This window comes from Hoplias malabaricus, chromosome 17 (genome assembly GCF_029633855.1).
Source record: "Hoplias malabaricus isolate fHopMal1 chromosome 17, fHopMal1.hap1, whole genome shotgun sequence".
Classification (NCBI taxonomy): domain Eukaryota; kingdom Metazoa; phylum Chordata; class Actinopteri; order Characiformes; family Erythrinidae; genus Hoplias; species Hoplias malabaricus.
Window position 1 is genome coordinate 10962381 of NC_089816.1, and position 17973 is coordinate 10980353.

The following is a 17973-nucleotide window of genomic DNA, read 5'->3' on the forward strand; positions in this document are numbered from 1 at the left end:
AACTGACTGTGGTCAGTTGGACTAACAGTTTAGCTTGATTTCAGGAAAAGACTCATAGAATTCTCAGTGCCAAAGATGACATCCAGCTCTTTATCAACAAACAGTGCTAAAGCCAATGGAATAGTATGAGGATGCATCAGTGTGTTGATGGTACCAATGATGTAGATGCATAAATAGGGATTTCATGGATGTTTCAGTAAGACAATACCAGGCCTCATTTTGCACATAGCTGTGGATTCTCAAACACGGTGTGTGTGTGAGTGGCCGCTGATCTGTCTCTTTCAAAGAGAATAATCACACTGATGGCTTTTATCTGTCTTCTATCAGGCAAAACTTCCGCTGGCAAAAACACAATAATTAGTAACACCAGCTTCTATATTTAAATGTGTATGTGAAAGGAACAATGATGCAACACAATGTTAATCACTTTTTTTTTTTTTTGAGGGTTGCCAACATCGAATTTGTTCATATTTACAAAATAAGTCCAAGACGGCCATTGAAAACATTTGAAATATTTTTGTTTGTAATTTTACTTAAAGAAAGGTACTAAAGAATGAACAAATCCCAGATTCTTGATACAACTGGATTTACAGAAAATTCCAAATTTCATAGCAACATGGTTTGTATACCCAACAATCAATCAGCACAGGAATAGAAATTCAAAAAACTTTTATTCTTCTGATTTTTAATTATGTCTAAAGCAAAGTGCTTTAGCTCCAATGTCAGTGCACAAATCAGAATAAAATGTAGTTGAGTTCAAAATACATGCTTTACACAAAAATATTTACTTTAGAAGTAAAAATATATGTATATTAATATTAATATTCAGATATTAATATTAATTAAAATTAATTCAGTTAATTTCATTAATTCTTACAAAAATTTCTCCATTTAGCTTCAGTCACAATGCAAGGTTAAAAAAGGAGTCGTGGAGGGAAATGACAGGGGTAAAAAAATAATTAATTAAATTAAACAAGACATTAACTCCTGTGAAATGTACAGAACATTTTTAAATACAAAAATTGATACTAAATAAAAGACTACTGAGTTCAAAAGTCAAATATTTAACATATTCATATATAACATACAGAGTTTGGTGTGTTCTCCCCGTGTCCATGTGGGTTTCCTCCGGGTGCTCTGGTTTCCCTCCACTCTGGTTTCAACAATAAAACACATTGGTAAGTGTGTGTGTGTGTGTGTGTGTGTGTTTTGCTCTGTGAAGGACTGGTTCCCCCTCCAGGGTGTGTTCCTGCCTTGCGCCCAGTGATTCAGGGTAGGCTCCAGACCCACCGTGACCCTGAACTGGATAAGCAGTTACAGACAATGAATGAATGAATATATAACATATTCATATATTTCAGTCATTACTCTAATATGCATTTGAAGCATGACATATAAGAAAGTAATGACATTTTCTGAGTTGAAATGTAGAGTAAATGGCAAAGACCCTAATAATCTTTAAATCATCATGTTGTGAAATGTAGATGAGTAATAATGCCACGTAAAATGTAGATAACGTCCAAGTAACAAATAGTTCCTTGACCTCAGATGCATGCTTAGTAAACAGTAGCCCTGAAAGAATAAAAATATGAATGAGCAGATATTCAAAAGACACAATAAACATATTCTTGGTTTAGAAATACAATTCTGAACAATTACTAAGCGCAAACATAACAAGAGCGAATATATCGCTCCTGCACATAAAGCACACTACCATGATATACATCTAAGATCAGAATTTACCAGAAATGTAATTTTACAATTAAAATTTAGTTTTGCTCCAAACATGTGACTGAGTTAGGTATGTTCTCTAGTACAACAGCTTGTGCTAATAAAAAGTTACGTGAAGGTGCTGTTCTTCTGGATGTGACAAAATAACATATCTATATCTATGATATATTTCGTATACTAAGAGAATGGTTTAAAATAGCCTAATCCAACAGAACAGCTGTCAAACATGTTTTGGTATTTTAATAAAAACCTTGTTTGTTCACGATTCATTCAAAATCTCAAACAAAACCAATACTTTACCTGGAAAAAGCTGAGATGGTCATTAGAGCCAGGATCAGTTCCAAGCCATAGAAGCAGAGCAATACAATGCTGAGAATGAATTCAAGGCGAAGAATAAAAGTCTGCAGCAATAGATAGTAGACACACAGCACTGTGCAGGGAACCAAAACAAAAACACTAACGGAAAGTGTCAGAGAGCGTTCACACAGGTTTCCTTTCCAGCCTAAAAAAACACACAGCATTAAAACGACATTCATTCATTAAAACCAGGAACCTGAAAAAAGTAAAAGGATGAATATGGTACACTGACCGTAAAAGAGTCTGAGGATTTCAAGGCCAAGGTAGAGAAGCAAAAGGACAATGTCCAGGATAAGATTTGATTGAGGATATGGAAGCAAAACTCCTAACATAAGTAAAAAATATCATACATTCTCTGTGAACTTTTTGTATTTAATATAAAGATGACAAAGTACAACTCATCTTATTGCACTTTACCTTTATAAACAAACATTAAAATCTCAGCAATGAAGAAGGCAGCAAAATACCAGCTATTCAAATAAAAGAGGACCTGCAGGGGTGTAGAGGATAACTGAGACATTTTGTTAAGGAGGCAAATATAATATGGCATCATATAATGGTATAAATTCATCTGGGAAAGAATTACTACAGGAAAGAGTTAATTTTACAATGAAAGGATACAATGGGGTGTCTGCCTGTAAAAGAAAAAACAAACCTTTAGTTACAAACGTGTAAAATATCACCATACCACATTAAATATAGAAAACAACTACAGCAAATACAGACCATTTGAGTAACGTTAGGTTCCTAAAGTAAAGGTTCGGGGTATGGGTTGGCGGTCTGATATTTCTGAACCTGATGACGCTACCAGTGCGTGTACGGGATAGGATTGGAACAGCTTTTCCTTTCCTTCTCTCTTTGTTTATTACATACCCCCACACACCCTGAAAATAGTAAACTTTATATCCTCTACCTGAACTGTGAAATTCTGGTAACGATAACGCTAGCGTTATTTACCTTTCTAATATTAGGCACCTACTGTAATCATGATAAGAATGGTATACAGGATCAGAAACGCATTTTACGATATTTGAATATGTATAATAAAGACAGAAAAAAGCTAAAAGATTACGATGAAGCTGCGTGGCGCTGTGAGCTGTTTTCTTACCGCGCGCTGCCATATTGGATACCATGGAGACGGCGTCATCTCGGGGCGGGACATTAACCGCGGGTCCAAGCAAAATTCGCTGAACAGACACGTGACCGTGAGCCAATCAGTATTCACCCAAATGACATAGTTTTCGTTGCCAATCAGAATTCTCTTAACAAAGTCTGATCTGACAGCGGTCCAATCAGTAGAGAGTACTCGCTATCGACTGGTCTGGCGCTAGAGGGCGCTCCGGAAGAATACAGAGCAGAGTGTGTGGACCCTAAAAGACTAGCACAAATGAGATGCATTTGTGCAGAACCTTAGATTATAAAGTTTATGCTATGTATACCGTAAACGACTCTCCAGTTTTATCAAATATATTATCATATATTTCTGGAAGAAAACAAATATTTCTGAAAGATTTACAGCTTGAGTTACAAAACTTTATATTGATGCGTAATGTCTATTATTATACACTAAAAATACAATGGGGAGGCAGGTGAAAACACACTTCAAAGTTATAATATTAATAAAAAATTTTATTCATCAAGCATCATTCACTGAAGACCTCTGTGAATGATGTCTTACATGTAACTGGAGAAACAGAAGATCCCGTTAGTATTCAAAGCTACATGTCAGTTACATGCCGTTTTCCCACATGAAAACATTGGTACAAGAGTCATTGTAGAGTCTGAGGACTATTTTATTGCCAGAAAGACTTGCTTAATTTTTTTTAATTAGGCCTGTAATGTTTGTTTGCATGGCTATAAAAAAATCTGTAATAGCCTACAACGAAATATCCAACATATAACACGACATGACACTCATTATGTCCTAAAATTTTCATTCATAAATATGAATACCACCGTTTGAACTTAAACATGTAAAGAAAAAAAAATCAAAATGCAATGAGTCATTTATTGAAACAAAACAGTAAAAGCGGGAATAAAGTTAATATCAAAAAGAACATGATAATGAAGACAGGCTGACATAAGGGAAAATTTGTCCATTTTATCCACACTAAGTTAGAAGAGGTGAATTCTTGCAGCAAACTAACAGTCTAAGTTGAGGAAACAACAGAGTATGCCTTCAATGTACAGGGGTTGGACAATGAAACTGAAACACCTGTCATTTTAGTGTGGGAGGTTTCATGGCTAAATTGGACCAGCCTTGTGTCCAATCTTCATTAATTGCACATTGCACCAGTGCATCCAGTGGTTCAAACATTGTATCCTGAAGGCGGTGCCGTGTATCAAGATGACAATGCACCAATACACACAGCAAGACTGGTGAAAGATTGGTTTGATGAACATGAAAATGAAGTTGAACATCTCCCATGGCCTGCACAGTCACCAGATCTAAATATTATTGAGTCACTTTGGGGTGTTTTGGAGAAGCGAGTCAGGAAACATTTTCCTCCACCAGCATCACGTAGTGACCTGGCCACTATCCTGCAAGAAGAATGGCTTAAAATCCCTCTGACCACTGTGCAGGACTTTTATATGTCATTCCCAATTCCTGAATTGACACTGTATTGGCCGCAAAAGGAGGCCATACTAATAAATTATTGTTTTCTAAAATGACAGGTGTTTCAGTTTCATTGTCCCACCCCTGTATATGGTGTTTATGTAAATAAGATTTATTTCCACAGTGTGCCAAAATCTTCATGATGAGGCAATCTTCTCCATGTGCTCCTAGAAAAATAAATGAAGAACATAAGAGACCAGATTTGCAGAAGGCAGAGCAAACTTTGGAAAACAAAACAAAACAAAAAAAAAGATGTTTACCCTGAATTTCTCATGATGTGATGGGGTCCTACAGTGCTCATCTTTTGCCTCTTCTTCACTGCTGTAAATGACATTGCAGAGGTTGCAGAAATAGCCCACCACAGGACGGACAAACTCTGTGCCTGTGGACAAAAACATGTGCTACATGCATTTACATTTCACAACATTCCATATTTATAAACATTTTCTGGAACAGAAAACAACCTGTTTAACAAGTTTTAACAACCTTTAATAAAAACCCAGTGGACATTATGGAAACGTTTACTATAGCAAATTCTTACCAACTGGCTCCTCTCTTTTTTTTGGTTCTACTGAAGGTGAAGTTTCAGCAACAATCTTATCATCAGTGGACTCCTGAAACAATGGCAATATTATAACATTACACATTTGTTCCAGTACTTTTAACTATTTTTATCCTTTCTGAATACAACTGCACAGCACAAATAAGCATTTGGACTTGATGTATATAAGTGTATGATGTTATTGAATTTATTTGACAATTACACAAACATTTATATACAAACATTTAAAACAATGTAGAAATATTCCCATGTTTTTTGTTGAGGCTAACAATCTGTGCTCTAAAAACAAATATCAAAATTGGCCCAACGATACACTGCGATACATCATGCACAGAATAACAGCATTTCCATGTCTTATCTTATTTTCAAGGAAAAGGCCTAAGCATGCTGAACTGCAAGAGAAAGGGGGTTATATGAGGCTGTGCAAGATATTTAGGTCTGCTTTGGATGATACCTGACATGCAAAGAATATTTCTAAGAATCTGTGCTAGTGCTGGTGCTTCATTTCTTTATGAAGCTATAAAGTATTAAAAGAGTTATTATAGGATTTATTAGACTTACCTGAATTCCTTTTATGTCCTTCTCTCCATCATGTTGTTCTGTGCACTGTTCAATAGGTGTGTTATTCTCTTGATCCTGTAGTTCTACGGACTGTGGAAATGCATTTTTTAATAAATCCTCTTCTGAGCTCAGAGTCTCAGCAGTTGGACTCTCAGTGTTTTCTTCTTTAGATGATTCTATTTGTTTTTTGTTTCCTTCAGAAACCTCACAGGATAATGGAATCTGGCCATTTATTATTACGTTTGTTTCGTCCAGTTTATCCTGCAACAGTTCAAAACATTTTTACAACAAAATTTTAAACCTACTCAGTAATTCATAGCACAGAATATTATTGGCCACTATTGCAGAAACATGTTAAGTTTGGAAAACCTATTACAGTAATTATTATCTGGCTATTACATTTTAATCATTTATCAGTTTTTGTCAGTATAATCACATCTTAAAGGCAACGTTCAAAAAAATGTACATGTTGTTTCCTCACCATTTGTGTTCGAAATGGATCTAATGTCTTCATGAAACCCCGGTATCAGTTAATGGATAAAAAACAAAGTGTGTTTTTTCTGTATGCTAGGCTTTCTCCCTCTCACTGCTCACAGCATCGAAAAGACATCTGGAGTTTTTAGACAACATAGTGAACTCCAAACTTTGAAAACCACAAACCAAAATAATGATATTGTTCTATTCCTGCTCCATAGGTGGGTAATATTGAACTATTTTTAATGTTTTAGATTACTTAAGGTAAATATTTCTCAAAAGTTTGGAGACCACTATCTTTATGAACATAAACGGACCAAAAATATTACAAAACTAAACAATCCGAGTTACAAAAGAGCCTTCAGCCACGTACAAAAAAAAGTAAAATTTTTCCCCCTCAAACATACCGTTCCACTATAAAAGATGCAGAGCTACTGAACATAAACAAGCCAGTGAAAACTGCAATTACCCTCAATCACAGACGTTCCCTTTAAGTAGCAAAATAAAGAACAAGCTCTGAAAGTAGACTAACCTCAGTTTTCTCCTTTGAAGAACTTTCTTCACTGGATTCTGAAATATACAACAACAATTACTTACAGATCTTATTGAAAGCCTTACAACTAAAAACAAAACAAAACAAAACAAAATAAAGACTCTTGTGACAGGAATACCTTTATAATTTGTATCTTCCACAAGTTCATCTAATGTGATGAAGTTCTCAAAACCTTCTGGAAAGTCAGTATCGTCCTATTATAATCCAAAAGACAGACAAACACAAGTATATGTTGTAAAATAAAAAATAATAAAATAAAATAGTGTTTTCATTTTACATCACAATTTCTGTTGAAGTACCTCATCTGTCTCCAGCACTTCGTCTTTCTGTTCCTCAGGATTTTGGTCCTTTAAACTATCTGATGTAATTAAGATATCAGCATTTGAAGCATCCACTAAAGTCTTTTCTTGTGCTTTGGAATGAACATTTGGAACGTGCACTTTGCCTGAATCTTGGCTTTGATCAGTCAAATTCTTAGCTTCCTCTCCACCAGAAGATTCATTGTGTTCAGAGATGGCTGCTGAGGCACTGGACTGATCATTCAGCTTTGTTGTTTCTTCACATGTCTTCTGCTCTTGGTGCACTGTTTGATCATCTTCAGGCTCATCATCATCATGCAGCAAATATTCTTCATCATCTCCTATAACCTCTAGCCCTTCAAGGTCACAATCTGAATCCATGGTAGCAACATCCTCATTTTCCTCACTTTGTGACTTTGTAGTTTCATTCTTAGGAGAAGAATGTGAAGAAACTTGTGGCTTTTTTGACCAATCATTTGATCTTTCCTGAGATTGTTGCCTGTCATCTCGCTCTTTTGATCTAGAGCTCCTAGAAGAGCAGCTCCTCTCCTCAGAGCATCTTCTCTTGGGGCTAGGACTGTCCGTTTGTGCACTGTGTCTTCTTGGGCTAGATGTTCTCTGTGGGTAAGATTTCAGAGCTTCTGGTTTCTCATTAACTTGTGTCTCTCTGAACGGTAAAAAGAAATCATACAGTATAATGTTTTAAGGTGCTACACAAAAACATTCATCACTATACAGAAGACAATAATATAATTATCAACAAAGAAGAAATGTTAAGTGCTTACTTTAATGTGTCATATTCAGTGGAGAACGTAACTTGAATTGCTTTCCTTTTTAATTTGAGGAGCTTAGAGGAATAGTATTGTACCAATTTTTTTGCGTCAGCTAAATCAGTCATTTCCACATAGCCCTGTTATAAGAAAGGCATAAACAGTTTAAGGTAAAAGAATATTATACCACAGATAATAAACTGCTAAGATATAATTTGGTACCAGCTTAATTTAAATGAATTCAGGGTAAAATTAAGTACTTCACCCAAATATGTTGCTGTAAAAGAGCTATTTACTAAAATAACTATTTTAATTTTGTACCCTGGAATCTTTATCGGTATTTATATATATGCTTTGAAATATTATCAATTGCTGAATCTTATTTAATTTCGTCTGTACCCGACTTGGGAGGAACAAAGAGTTTTTGACACATCCAAAGCGTTTAGCAATGGCAATCAACTCAGAAGTTGTGCCCTCTCCTGCAGGTAATGGGCAGAAGCTCACAACTCGGGAAAACTGTTTTGAAAAAAAAAAAAAAAAAAAGAAAGACACACACACACACACACACACAAAAACACTAATTAGGTGGTACTGTAGGCAACATCACGACTTTAACAAATGTTTAAGCAATTTTTCAGGCGTCTTTCCATTATACAGGATTCAAACTTAACACAGACCATTCTTCTATATATTTAAACAATTTTGAATTATATGTGAATTAACTGAATCACTAATAATCATTGCAGATTAAAGAAATTCCAGTATACAACCTACATGATTTTTAATACTGGTCTTTGTGCTGGAGATTTTTTTCTTGTTTGAAGTTTTCCTTTTGTTGTCCTCCATTCCACCTTATAAGAGATGCAGCACAATCACATATATTTAAAAAGAATAAAAGTATAAATAACTAAATTTTTGACGTTCATATTCACAAGAAAACTTACCCCTTGACTCTGTCTGCTGCGTCACATAGCATTCATTCCTGATTACATTAAAAACAAACATTACAAAACAAATTACAAACATAGAAACAATACAACATTCTAATTAGTTCTTGGGTTGTTATTTACCTTCTTGCTGATTTAATGAGTTGATCCCACTCTGGATACCTACAAAATTAGGTTTCATATCCATTAGAAATTATTTCATAACCATTACAATATATATTTTTTATGTTCTGTGTGTAGAAAAATAGGGGGGGCGGGTTGGTGTATGTTGTGTCTCGTTACTGATTTTAAATGGTGCAGTATATTGGGTGTGATCAATACTTAACTATAAAAGTTTATTCTTGCCATCGCTAAGAGAATGTTAATATAAACTTCATAATCAATACAGATTTACAATTTTACAGCAGCATAACAATCAGTGAAAAATTTCTTCACAAACTCCATGTGACGACCTAGATGAACAGTTACAACTCAATGGTAAATATCATTAATACCTGAGGTAATCAAAATGACTTACTTTTCCACAAGCATGAGCTGACTGTTGGCATGCTGAGCACCTGTAGTGTGCAATGACCAGTCCTGAGGGGGTGTGGGGGGGGGGGTGTAAATAGATGCAGTAAATTGTCTTTTAATATAAATACATTCTTAATAACATACTGATGCAATGTGAAGGGCAGCAGGCAAAATAATACCACAATGATATAAAATGTTCTAAAAAAAAAAAACAATAAAAATTATATACATATATAAAACAAAATACTTACCTTTTTAGACAAGACGGTAATGTCACAGAGAGCACAGGAATACGGAAATACTGGAGGAACTTTGCCATAGAAGTCTGAGGCCTCCTTCCTGGTAGGAACCCTATGAAGTGTATCTACAATAACATACAATAATCACAACAATTATTTCAATGTAATTATGTTATAAATTTAACATTAAATAAATAAATAAATAAATAAATTTTTTACCTGTTTTCTCAAGGTACTTTTTCTGTGTTGTCACTTGGCTTTCATCCCTAATAAAATAATGTTAAAAACTGACCAAGTGAAACATATAATGGCTGAAAAATGTTACAATTCTCCCCAAAAAACTTTTAAATACCTTCGAGTAGATGCAATGGTTTGATCCCACTCTGGGTACCTATTGAAAAAAAAATTAATTGTGACTTATTCTGTATTACAATAAAATATGTCTTAACAGTCATTATCTACCTGCATAACGAACAATATTGTTGTTCTGATATAACTATAGATTTTCTAAAATTCATTGGTTAAGGTTAAGTCAGGCAGGATCAGTAACAGGACATGCTGTTCATGATTGCAGTTTTATAAGCAATCTATTAATAAACATAAACCATTCTCCAAAGCACAACTGAGTTCAAATAATATAAAGAAAATCTAATCAGCAAATTAGTTAACTGTTTTTTTTTTTAAATAACCTACATTTGCAAAAGCCTCTGCTGGCGTCTAGCATGCAAACCACTCTCAATATGCACTGACCAATCCTAAAAAAAAGGAAGAGACAGTTAATCCACATCTGGCAGAATTACAGAAATGCTTTAAAAATGAAATTAATACGTTTAGCCTCAATAAATATAAAATTAATTTGGCAGGAAAATCAAGGCTTAATCCACTGAATTATTAAATATAACATCTGAAAGTACATATCAGCATTAAACATAATTTTCCCTGAAACAATTTGAAAATTGCTGGGTCCCAATGACAGTCTCAGTTGGACAGATTCAGACACCTGGGGTATTTAAAATTTATAAACCTAAGGAATCTATCCTGTCTAATCTGGTCTTTTGAGTTAAAAACAAGCGCAGGATGAGTAAATGGACATAAAGGTGGCAACTAAATGCATATTTATAAACCTAAGCAAAAGATTCAGTGTTATATCTAAGCGCCTTTTAAGATATTGGGCATTATCTCTTTGAGATATTTTCTAAACCATTATTTTTGACAAGTAGATAAAAGTTTTTAGAGGTTTAATCAATGAACAGAGGGTCACTTAAATTTACATTGGTATATAAACATTTTGGGAGAAGGTAACAATTCTAGTATAATGGTGAAGACACTGCTTACCCTTGCAGAACGGATTGTAATGTCACAAAGAACACACATATATGGAAATACTGGAGGAATTCTGCCTTGAAAGTGTGCTGCCTCCTTCCAACTAGGAACATTTTCGATATATGGACCTGTTGAAACAAAATGTTTAGATCCCCTTTAACAGAGGTTCAGCACAGTAATATACTAAGTGAACTCAACTTTTAAAAGGCTTACAAAAAGAAGCTGACTTACTTCTATTCTTTTTGGATTTGGGCTGTAGTGTTGAATGGGACTCATTCCTAATTAAATATTGAATATGTGAAAAAAAGGTTCAATAAAACGACTGGAATTTTGTGTTTAAAATTTTTAACAATTACTTACCGCTTAGCAGATTCAAGATTCTGATCCCACTGTGGATACCTAAAAATATCAGAAGCTTTTATAATCATATTAAAACCAGCTTTGGTTACCAGCTTAAAACCACCAGATTTGAAGCCAGTCAAACATGGTTCTTTGATTGTCATGGCCTGGGCGACTTTTCATAACTTATGAAATCATATATTCTGCTATCGGGCGGCACGGTGGCGCAGCAGGTAGTATCGCAGTCACACAGCTCCAGGGACCTGGAGGTTGTGGTGTTCTCCCCGTGTCCGCGTGGGTTTCCTCCGGGTACTCCGGTTTCCTCCCACAGTCCAAAAACACACGTTGCAGGTGGATTGGTGACTCGAAAGTGTCCATAGGTGTGAGTGTGTGAGTGAATGTGTGTGTGTGTCTGTGTTGCCCTGTGAAGGACTGGCGCCCCCTCCAGGGTGTATTCCCGCCTTGCACCCGATGATTCCAGGTAGGCTCTGGACCCCCCGCGACCCTAAATTGGATAAGCGGTTACAGATAATGGATGGATGGATATTCTTGAAATCCATTTAGATTCTGTGCCAAGACCTTAAAAAGGCAGGTCATGATAGAAAACCCTCCAACATATTCAAATTAAAATAACTCTGCCAAGAAGCAGATTAATTTTTCATTTTGTCTCTTCACGCTAGTTATCAAAATATCACAAGACGTGCAATCACATTATGTAAAAAGTTTAATCAAGATGACATACCTTTTTACAAGTTCAAACTTATTGTGAGAATGCTGAGTACTTCTAAGGTGCACTGACCAATCCTACAACAGAAAAGAAAATGAGTCCGCATTCGGCAGAAATCCAGTTTTAACCTGCAGTGTAATTCAACTAAAGACTGAATTCTTAATTCATAATTTCATGAGTCATGTTGGTCTAAGACTGAAATCTTAATTCACACTTCTCATGAAAAACACTTTGGTAAATTCTATGAGATATTGCAACTCGTAGCATTGGTATTTGCACTAAACCTACCTTGTTTGTGAAAATCGTTGTTAATTTACGTCTTTACAGTTAAGTTTAGTGAAAAGGTAGTATTGCTGCTTCAGTGATAAGAGAAGACACTACTTACCTTATCATGAAAGGCTGTACTGTTGCAGAGAACACATGCATAAGGAAATACTGGTGGAAGTATGCCATGGAAGTCTGATGCCTCCTTTCTGGAAGGCACCTCAAAAAGAGTGTCAGATGAAACAAGAGGCAAAGGCTCTTGTCGTTTGTTGTAATCATCATAAGTGTGAGAAAAAGTTGATGATAAACTGTCTGATGCCATAGAGGTGTAAGACTCTTTATCATAATATGATTTTCCACCACTGGAGTGGCTGTAGTCCACCACGGTGCTTGCTTTACTGGTAGTGCTAATGCTTGTGTTAATCTCAGAGCCAGTTTTTCGAACATTCCCCCAGCGGTCTTGCCAGCTTTCGACATGTTCTGGAGGTAGGGGATCATTTGGATGTGCAAGCCTATCTAAAGGGGACTCAACAGGGTTAATATGGTTGCCACCCTTCCAAGTATGAGTTGCGGTTGAAGGCTGAGTTGTAGTTGTGCTGGACCTGGATGAAGAAGTGCTGGACAATTTTCTTTCTTTGATCTGTAAAAGTTGTTTGGGAAGTGTTTCTACTGTGATGAGATGGTCTGGAATTTCTGCAAGCAGAGAGAGGTCACTTGCATCCAGTCCACAGCTTTGGAGGAAGGACAGAACTTTTCCAGACATGAGAACAGGAGTGTCCACAGCTTTGCTGGAAGATGCAGCAGAGTGCATTAGCTCCTGAGATGATGATTTAGACCTCTGTCTATAAAAATCAGATTCTCGCTGGTATGAATCTGAATCCATGTCTTGACGAGATCTATAATCATCTTTTGAGCTTCTGTAGGAGTAGTTGTGAGACATGCCAGCAAGTATACACAGTAAAATATTTTCAATGAGAAAACAGATGAATCAGATTAATGGTGCAGTTTTCAAGGTAGAGATGAAGCCCACACACGACGAGTAGAAGATTGTCGTCCACCTGTCAATAAAGGTTGAAGATAAGGATCCATATATATGCACAATCGAGCCCTCTCGTGTTTGTCCAAGCAAGAATCAACTAAATAGCACTTACCTTCACACATCAGTAAGAGACAATGGCTTATTCTGTTGTACATCATTTGTGTCTGTAACACCATTTGATAAACCTCGATTGTGTTTTTGTAGTTAGACAAAGCTAGACTACATGCAATACTTCAAAGTATGAATTCAGCTGGGAAGATGCAAATTGCGTTTGGAAAACAAACCCAGATGTCCTCATCTGTTGTTTAAGGAAAGATTAAAGAATTTCTGACAACAGAAAGTCGTGTTACATTTGAGACATGAAATTCACATTGACACACAAAAGGAAAACGTGCTCAATGTAACAGCGACCAGAATTATGTTCTTGACTACAGCCCAGTAAGGGGGACAAAGTGCTTTAAAAGTCTGTAATGTCAAAGGGGATCTCCAGTCTAATTAAAAAATCACTTGTGGAAACTCATACTCACCTACGCTGGCACAGTAATCACTAGAATAAGATTTACTGGCTTAATTGAAAAACACCTTCAGGACAAACTTTTGTAAAACAATAAGACTACAGGAGCCAATAACAAGTAATATTACTTTTGCCTATGTTGCTAGAATCTTAATTTGAGCAGCTACATTTCTATATAAGACTACATGCACTTATTCAATCCATGATAGGTATCGTAGTGTGCCTTGTGCTGCACAATAATCAAATAACTTAATGAATGCTGGTTTTAAGCTAGAGTTCTTCTTTAACTATGAAACGGTTTGTCTGGATAGTTCACAGACAGCTAACTAAAAAAGAAAGAGCTTTATAGCAATATACACAAACAACAAAACATTTCAGTTTACAATTTATTTTTGTAGTGGCACTACACAATTCGGTTGCTTTATGGACCGTGTGAAGTGAGATCATCACACCCACACATTCCACCTTAAATAAACACAGGCTGTGTCTCAGTAGTTTAATCAATTTTCCATGAGAAGGGGTTCAATCCCTAATTGGCAGCAGGAAAGAGCTGTCAGTGGCTGCCGGCAATTGTTAGTGGTATTAGGATGGAGCTGCCAGTGACAGCATCCAGTTGTGAGTCGCAGAATACTCCTTTTTTCTCTCATCAGCATGGCAAGTAAGAATATGCTAAACTGTAAGCCATTACTTTTTTATTTTTTAAATTCTAAGCATGCATTGTCTAAAGGTTTCAGACTAACCAATAAAGTTGCATTGGGCATGAGATTTTACACTTATGGTAGTGTTAAAAACCTTTCATTTTTAGGAGGCATACATTTATGTGATGTAGCTCTATGAACTGACCAGTAATGAGTTATTAAAACTCTTGTAGCAATATGGCATGATTTTAGTTTGTTACCCAGAAAAGTGAAATTGATGATTTATTCTATATTCTACATCTATATGTTGTTTGCCAAGCACACGACTGTGTTTAATAGGTGACTGTGCAGGTGTTGCTTTTGAGTTTGCAGGAGAGGAGGAACTTTATTCATTGAGAGGTGACCTTATCTGCCCATTTGTAAGAATGCATTTAAAGCATCTCGTGACCATCTTGACACAAGGCACCTAAAGTATGCAGTATATTTTGAGTATAATAGCAGTATAGTGCAATATAGTAAGTATATTTATGTATTTTTCTTTTTTGTAAATGTCATTGTATTGCAGAAGTGTCTTTGTTCTTTCCTTTTATTCAATGAGAGCACATGAAATGTACACACATTTGTCTCATTCAGCTAAAATATATTGTCACTTTATATGTCTTTATAGTTAATTCACAATTCCTTCCTTCTGTGCTAATGGCAGGACATTCAGTAACAGGTCGAATTTGAAGCATCATGAAGCTCAGCAACATGTTAAGGAGGGCCAGCCAGTCATGTGCATAGATGACAAAAGAGGGATTTTTGTCACCCCAAACGATGCCTATGGACCTAGGGTTGCTATTCCTATTTGCAAGTCCATTCTGTCCCAGTCCTTGGCCATTATGCAGAGACTATATGGGAATAGGGATGGAAAGTTGTAACCCAGGATTAGAATGCCAACATCTTCAGCTATTCAAATCCACCAGTGTTTAGGCTCGATTTCTTACATTCAAATGGTAGAGACGTGCCTCATCTCTATATCTCGAACAACTCCAAAAGTCTGTCTGCAGGTGTTGATAGTGTTTTTCTGTTTTTGGGGGAGAACAATCTAATGTACTTTTTTTTTTCCAAATATATCTTATAGATTACTGCTATTATCAAGAAGGCATTTGCAATTTTAAAACTTGACAAGAGTGAACTGAGAAATGTCTCTTTCGTGCTTAATGTCATCTCACCAGACGCAATATGTTATGGAATCAGTTGCAACTAAGTTAGTTTCTTAGTTATTCAGCTCTCAGTTATTTGCTCCTACTACAAGGCCACTATCCTAATCTTTAAACAGCTGGAGGGGTTCCACCAATATCAGGCAGAAATGAATTTTGCTTGTGATTGGGACATTTTCGTGGTTTAAATGTGGTAAGATAATTTGATAGTATAGTGATTGCAGTGAACAAGAAGAAAATAGAGTTTTATAAATAGATTCACTGCAGTTTATTCTTCCATGGTAATGAAAACAAGTAATTATTAACACACACTGGGACAGTAAACACAAAACTAGAGCAGTGGGCAGCCAACCATTTTATCAAGTTACTACACATTTAAAGTTACACCATAATTGACTGGGTTATAAAATGTATTGAAAACTACGTGAGAAGAATGCATTTGACAGACAGATCCCGGTGTCTGCAGACACCTGTCGACTTGCAGCTGCAACTGACTGACTGGGGGCTGCCACTGACAGGTACGTTCTGCTGCCAGTAAGAGATTAAACCCTTACAGGTTTCCATCCCTCACAGTTTATCTGAGGCACCATTTAAGGTGGAACGCAAAGTTTAATCGAGAAGCTGGTAAACAGGGCCTGAACAGGATCCCAAATTCAGCCCCATTTCCTTTAGAAAGAACCAAAGCTTCATAAACATATTTAATCTCGGACAATGTAGCACATGTTAATGTGCTACCACAGTAGTTATCAGTATACCCTGTCGACATAAACATTACATGCAGCTATAGAAAACAGAAAAAGCAGCGCTGATAAGTCCCGTTTTTGTGTCGCCCCTTTTAAAACAGATGTAGAGAATAGTTTTACAAACGATCGTATGTCTCAGTTATTAAATCAACGATACAATTTCAACGATTTTAATGCAGAAAAAGAGGGATCATACCTTTCTGTTGAAATGAAGCTGTACGAGTTAACTGTTAGGCAAGGAAACGGGAAACGGACTCCTTCCGCGACCCGTCGTGACGCTATGAGCGGGTAACTGCGCTGAAGCTCTGTTCCTGTGGCTCGCTGTGTGTGGCTCTCCTGGGGTGGCGTACGATGCGCATGCGTACTTAATGGGTGAGCTTTTCTGTGGTGGGAATCATCTGTAGTGGTGACCCGGGGTTAATTTTCTTTTTAACTATTCACGTGTATGTTTTTTCACACTTTGTTCTAAAACAGTGTTTTAAATTAAAGATTTGTGTGTATATTTTCATGAGCGTTTTCTATATTGTCTACACATAGGAGCTGTGTTAAGATTTCAGTCCAGTAAATGTCTTGTAAAATTCAGCAAATGTTTCCTCTCAATACAGCTGTGTCTACTTGTGTGCTGGGAAGAGGTCTAACGTTTCTCAGCCCTGGCTCTGTAAATGGAAAACAAATGGCACTTTTCCACTGCATGGTACAGAACTGGAACTTTGAAACCTCTCCAGTAGCAGTAACAAATATTTACTCATCACCTTGCATCAGTTCAGACGTCAGTTTTTTTTCTTATGTGCCATCCAGTAAATACTTGTTTGCCAAATACCATTTCAAGAAACATTTGTACCTCTTTAAGTAATTTTATGAACTGCCATTGTGAGCTGGATAAAGCTCAGAAATCAAGCAATAATATACACATACACAAAATATGGTTGGTTTTTGGCAGATTTTATTGCGACATGTCTATTGATATTACACATCACGGTTTAATAATGCCAGAGTCAGCTTGCTTGGTACCAGAAGCAAGCAGGTACTAAAAAGTTACCGGTACTGGATAGTCTCACATTGCCAGAGTGTCTGGTACCCTTCACCACTTATCATGGCCAAGAACCACCTACTATTGCAGGAAGGGGTATTTGACATGCAAAAGACCAATCACACATCGGCTAATTTGGCATGATGCGTGGGAGACTGCAAATGAGAAGGCACCTGGCAGAATCCTGACAGTGAGGCCAACTTAACACATTGAAAGTTTCAGACTCTCTGCCAACTTGTGGGCAGGGAATGTGTGGTTGGGACTAGGTACCAGGTAAAGTTAAAAAAAAAAATTGTGGAATAAAGTTTAAAGTTTATCTCAAGTCCATAAAGTGAAAAGTGCCAATTGTGTTGTTTGACCACACCTGCATTGTCAAGGAGAGATGATTTTGGAATGCAAGTTCATTGAAACAGAGTCAATTTGACAGCAAATATCTGACTTTAGGAAAGATACTAGCCTTTAGAAATTAAACACTGACAGAGCCATAAGCGGAGTTGTCCTCTCTGCCATCGAGAAAAGAGGCTTCTTAAT

At 36.4% G+C, this 17973-nt stretch overlaps 2 protein-coding genes across 4 annotated transcripts; both read right to left on the minus strand.

The window, feature by feature from the left end:
• Positions 1-455: 455 nt before the first annotated feature.
• Positions 456-3311, minus strand: tmem216 (transmembrane protein 216). 3 transcript variants are annotated; one of them, XM_066649690.1, is made up of 6 exons: positions 3197-3311; positions 2710-2723; positions 2506-2599; positions 2321-2413; positions 2032-2233; positions 456-1572 (listed from the first exon to the last, which is right to left on the minus strand). In XM_066649690.1, the coding sequence occupies exons 1-6, from the start codon at positions 3219-3221 to the stop codon at positions 1557-1559; spliced, it is 444 nt and encodes a 147-aa protein (XP_066505787.1). In that variant the 5' UTR covers positions 3222-3311; the 3' UTR covers positions 456-1556. The 3 variants fall into 3 exon arrangements, with proteins under 3 accessions (XP_066505787.1, XP_066505788.1, XP_066505786.1); XM_066649691.1 differs by lacking the exon at positions 3197-3311 and adding an exon at positions 2815-3166; XM_066649689.1 differs by lacking the exons at positions 2710-2723; positions 3197-3311 and having other exon boundaries at positions 2506-2641.
• A 454-nt stretch (positions 3312-3765) lies between these two features.
• On the minus strand, positions 3766-16652 carry matr3l1.1 (matrin 3-like 1.1). The gene is made up of 23 exons (XM_066649168.1): positions 16609-16652; positions 12398-13334; positions 12028-12089; positions 11307-11345; positions 11178-11224; positions 10959-11074; positions 10317-10378; positions 9976-10014; positions 9843-9889; positions 9636-9748; positions 9389-9450; positions 8995-9033; positions 8869-8906; positions 8699-8775; positions 8324-8440; positions 7940-8064; positions 7155-7821; positions 6974-7049; positions 6835-6872; positions 5829-6089; positions 5247-5319; positions 4966-5087; positions 3766-4872 (listed from the first exon to the last, which is right to left on the minus strand). Exons 2-23 carry the CDS (start codon positions 13214-13216, stop codon positions 4843-4845), a joined length of 3069 nt encoding a protein of 1022 aa, XP_066505265.1. The 5' UTR covers positions 13217-13334; positions 16609-16652; the 3' UTR covers positions 3766-4842.
• Positions 16653-17973: the final 1321 nt, after the last annotated feature.